This window comes from Perca fluviatilis, chromosome 22, assembly GCF_010015445.1.
Source record: "Perca fluviatilis chromosome 22, GENO_Pfluv_1.0, whole genome shotgun sequence".
In the NCBI taxonomy this organism is placed as follows: domain Eukaryota; kingdom Metazoa; phylum Chordata; class Actinopteri; order Perciformes; family Percidae; genus Perca; species Perca fluviatilis.
Window position 1 is genome coordinate 25,637,082 of NC_053133.1, and position 5,000 is coordinate 25,642,081.

At 39.7% G+C, this 5,000-nt stretch overlaps 1 protein-coding gene across 2 annotated transcripts in view; it reads right to left on the reverse strand.

Moving 5' to 3' along the window:
• The window catches only part of rps6ka3b (ribosomal protein S6 kinase, polypeptide 3b), a 69,252-nt gene that overhangs the window by 45,602 nt on the left and 18,650 nt on the right, over nt 1-5,000 (reverse strand). The window contains exon 1 of one of the 2 annotated variants that reach the window (XM_039790590.1): nt 4,977-5,000. This exon is cut by the window's right edge and continues 433 nt beyond it. The exons of the other annotated variant lie outside the window; for it this stretch is intronic. Coding sequence (XP_039646524.1) covers nt 4,977-5,000 — 24 coding nt within the window. The remainder of the gene's footprint in view (nt 1-4,976) is intronic. 2 annotated transcript variants of the gene reach the window in all.

The window sequence follows — 5,000 nt, forward strand, 5'->3', positions numbered from 1 at the left end:
CAATTAAAAACAATTTAAAAACATTCAAGTCAAGAATAAAATTTACGGTGCAGTATAAGCACTGTTAGGTAGGCACTGCTATGCACTGTTAGGCACTGTTCTAGGTACTATTAAGCCCTGTTAGGCAATATTAGGTACTGTTAGGTAAAACATTAAAACAGTTAAACTTTTAAAAGCAGATAAAATAGGTTATTTAAAGAAAGGCAAGATCAAAAAGATACAGTACAGGCCAAAAGTTTGGACACACCTTCTCATTCAATGTGTTTCTTTATTTTCATGACTATTTACATTGTAGATTCTCACTGAAGGCATCAAAACTATGAATGAACACATATGGAATTATGTACTTAACAAAAAAGTGTGAAATAACTGAAAACATGTCTTATATTTTAGATTCTTCAAAGTAGCCACCCTTTGCTTTTTTTGATAACTCTGCAAACCCTTGGTGTTCTCTCAATGAGCTTCATGAGGTAGTCACCTGAAATGGTTTTACCTTCACAGGTGTGCTTTGTCAGGGTTCATTAGTGGAATTATTTCCCTTATTAATAAAAAAGCAAAGGGTGGCTACTTTGAAGAATCTAAAATATAAGACATGTTTTCAGTTATTTCACACTTTTTTGTTAAGTACATAATTCCATATGTGTTCATTCATAGTTTTGATGCCTTCAGTGAGAATCTACAATGTAAATAGTCATGAAAATAAAAAGGAAACGCATTGAATGAGAAGGTGTGTCCAAACTTTTGGCCTGTACTGTAGGTCTTCAGCCTTGATTTAAAAGAACTGAGAGTTGGAGCGGACCTGCAGTTTTCTGGGAGTTTGTTCCAGATATGTGGAGCATAAAAACTGAACGCTGCTTCCCCCTGTTTAGTTCTTACTCTGGGGACAACAAGTAGACCCTGTCCCAGACGACCTGAGAGGTCTGGGGGGGTCATAGTGTAGTAGACCTGTCCCAGATGACCTGAGAGGTCTGGGGGGGTCATAGTGTAGTAGACCTGTCCCAGATGACCTGAGAGGTCTGGGGGGGTCATAGTGTAGCAGATCAGAAATGTATTTTGGCCCTAAACCGTTTAGTGATTTATAAACCAGCAAAAGTATTTTGAAATCAATTCTTTGAGGCACTGGAAGCCAGTGTAGAGACTTCAGAACTGGAGTGATGTGATCCACTCTCCTGGTTTTAGTGAGGACTCGGGCACACAGACACACACACACACACACACACACACACAGACACACACAAGAGATAAAGATTAGACACACACAGACACACAGACACAGACACACACACACACACACACACACACACACACACAAGAGATAAAGATTAGACACACAGACAGACACACAGATACACACAGACAGACAGACACACACACAGACACAGACACACACAGACACACAGACACAGACACACAGATACACACACAGACACAGACACACACAGACACACAGACACAGACACACACACAGCTGGTTTCTTCTGAACAGTGACAGCCGACTGAAGAAAAAGAAAAGAGCTCCATCTACAGAAACTCAAACAGCATCAACAGCAAATCCAAAAGGAAAAGCTCTGGGAAACGTAGTGCTGTGACAGACACCGATTACCTCAAATTCAGCAACAAAAAGTCAATCACTTCTGTGATATCGTCATGAAGGATGAATGACCAAGACGTGTTGGTTTTTCAATCTACTTTTTGGTGTTTTGGACTCCTCTATACATACTATATATAGTACTTTTTTTTTATGTAGGTGTAAGCTGGGTGGAAATCTGAATTTAAATTAGAGAGAGAGCGCAACATTTAACAGACCAAAAAGAGACATAAAGATGGAGAAGAAAGATGTAGGAGGATAAGTAATGGAGAAGAGAGGCGGATATGATTTAGAGCAGAGGCCGAACTTTATAGTACAGCGAGAGAGAGAGAGAGAGAGAGAGAGAGAGAGAGAGAGAGAGAGAGAACATTAAGTATAGATGAGGAGCAGAGGGAGGACATCATCATTTATTCAAGAGCTGGCACTACAAGAACCTCAATCACAGCTCTACACACACACACACACACACACACACACACACACACACACACACACACACACACACACACACACACACACACACACACAAGCAGCAGATGGGGGTGTGTGTGTTCATTATGCTGTTAACTGATCTTCCAAGAAGTGTACAGAGAAGAAGACTGAGATGAAAGAGTGGAGCTGGGTTTACAAAACCAAATTTTCGATTCCAATCGATTTCTATTTGAATGATCTGATATAGATAAAAAAAAAAAATCCAGAATCTGTCTGTCTGTATCACATAACACTAAACCATCTAAGTCAGTGGTTCTCAAACTTTTTTCAATAATGTACCCCTTTTGAATTGTTTCTTTAAGCCAAGTACCCCGCCTGACCAGCGCTCATCATTTTCGGTAGACAAAAAAAAGTGTATATAAACAGGAAGAGTACAGCACTGTCAACAGCCCTGGACCTGGAAAAAAAAAATATTTAAATGCTAATGAGAAAAAGAGACAAAAACTGTAAAAAAAAAAAAGGTCAAAATTGTATCAAAAACTTCAAAAACAGTGACATAAGAAGAAAAAAGCGAGAAACTTGTAAAAAGTGGAAGCACAGTAGAAGGAAGGAAGGCAAGATTAGGTCCAAATAAGGAGACACAAATTTTGAAAAAACATTTTTGGTAGGGAAAAAAAAAAATTCGACATAAAGAGGAACAAAGTTCTGGACAACAGCCTCGTAACTATTAAACATTTAGTTAAATATCTCACATACCCCCCCCCCCCGCAGTCCCCCAAAGTACCCCTACTTTGTATACCAAAGTATCCCATTTGAGAAACACTGATCTAAGGAATCCATTGGTACCAACTATGCCACGCTAGCTTGTTGGAAAGGAGGTTAAAAAAATAAATAATAATAAACGATCCAAATATCGGCTACATTTCGGCGAGGGAAAAGCTGTCACGGGCCATTTTGAAAGGGGTCCCTTGACCTCGTCACCTGGAGATATCTGAATGAAATGCCACTGACTGTGGAGTCTGTAGTACCATTGTACAATCTCTTTCATATCCAAGCAAAACTGGTTTTGAAACTAAAATATCTCTCGTCGAATTGTTATGTGAATCGGAATCAAATCGATTCAGGAAATCAGTGACGACACCCAGCTCTATCAATCAGAGTAGTGAAGAGGGAGGATGTTTTTTTTTTTAGGTGTGACTGACAGTTGGGAGCACTTCACGGCTTCAACAAGGTTAAGTGCGCATGCGCGAAAGCTGCATGCTGCCTGTTACCTGCTCCGAAATAATTAAAGTATTTCTGATTCTGATTCTGATTCTGAAACTCTCCTGTTTGAATAATCGGGACAAAAGATGTCTCAGAAAATTATCTATTTTTCAGTCGGGAACAAAAGGTACAAAAAGGTTACGCTTCAAATTCTGCGGTGTGCTGATGAACAGTTGAGTTCAAACTAAAGGTTACACGCCTGATAAAACATTCAGCAGCTTACATCAGATTCTAGGTCAGCTCTGGATGATTTCGGCATTTCACTTTTATGTTTTGTCCCCAAATGCAACAACGAAGAGGTTTTAGTTTTACAGTGCTGGAAGAAGTACTCACATTATTAGAAATACCACAGTATGAAATGGCTCCATTTAAAGAAAAAGTACAGAAGTGTTATTATCAAAATGAACGTAAAGTATCAAGAGTAAAAGTACTCGTTATGCATGACTCCTTTCACAGTGTTATATAATTATGGAATATTCTGTTTTTATTAGAGCTGCAAAAATGTATCGATTAGTTTGATTTGAAAGTGTTTATTTCAAATATGTGAAGAACAGAAACAGCTGATAATCAATTAGTCGGTTTGAGTCATTTTCTTAAAGTGCCCATATTATGAAAAAAACACTTTTTCTGGTATTTTGGGTGTTCTTTTGTGTCTCTGGTGCTTCCACACACATACAAACTTTTAAAAAAATCCATCCATGCTGTTTTGAGTGAGATACGGTTTCTGAATGTGTCCTGCCTTCAGTCTCCTGGTGAGCTGTTCAAAATCGGCTCGGACTGTGACGTCACAATCCGAAACGAGGTGGCTAACCGCAACCGTTAGCTCGTAGCGTTAGCGTTAGCATGCTAACGCTAATGCTAACACTAGCATGGTACGTCGTTCTCAATAGCAAAGCACTGCTACAACACACACAAGTTCACCATAATCTACAAAAGAACTACTTACATGTGCTCCCTCATTAGTAGAACGCTATCCCACCATTCTTAACTGATCTACTGAGCATGTGTGAGTGCAATCAAAGATAGTACAGAAGAAGAAGAAGAAAAGAGGTCTCACTCTGTAGCTAAAACAGAAACCAGGTGAAAAGAGGATCTGCAGCAGTGAGAGAGAGCTGTGCAGTACAACAACAATATGGTGTTTTTTGAAAATTAAACCATGTAAACCTATTCTGGTACAACCTTAAAATACAGTTATGAACCTGAAAATGAGCAGAATATGGGCGCTTTAAGAAAAGAAGGTAAGATTCTCTGATGTCAGCGTGTTAAATGGGAATATTGTTCTAGTGTCTTCTCTCCTCTGGGACAGGAAACTGGATATCGGAGTTGTGGACAAAACGAGACATTTGAGGACGTCGCTGTGATCTGCTGGACAGTAGAGCCACTGTTTGGGTGCTCGTCTCTCTCTCTCTCTCTCTCTCTCCTTTCCCCTAATTAAAGGACATCAAAGCGCTTCATCTGTTGCCTATTGAGCCTCTCTGATCAGGAAGAGGGAGCTTCTTAATTACATCACACACACGCACACACACACACACACACACACACACACTACACACACACACACACAGAGACTATGAGAATGCCAAAGAGTGGGGGTGAATCCAAAACCAATGAAACAAATACTAACAGCCTGCAAACGACAATCTGTAATAACAGCGTGTGTGTGTGTGTGTGTGTGTGTGTGTGTAAACTGTACCTGAAACTGCCTGTTCAAAATGTG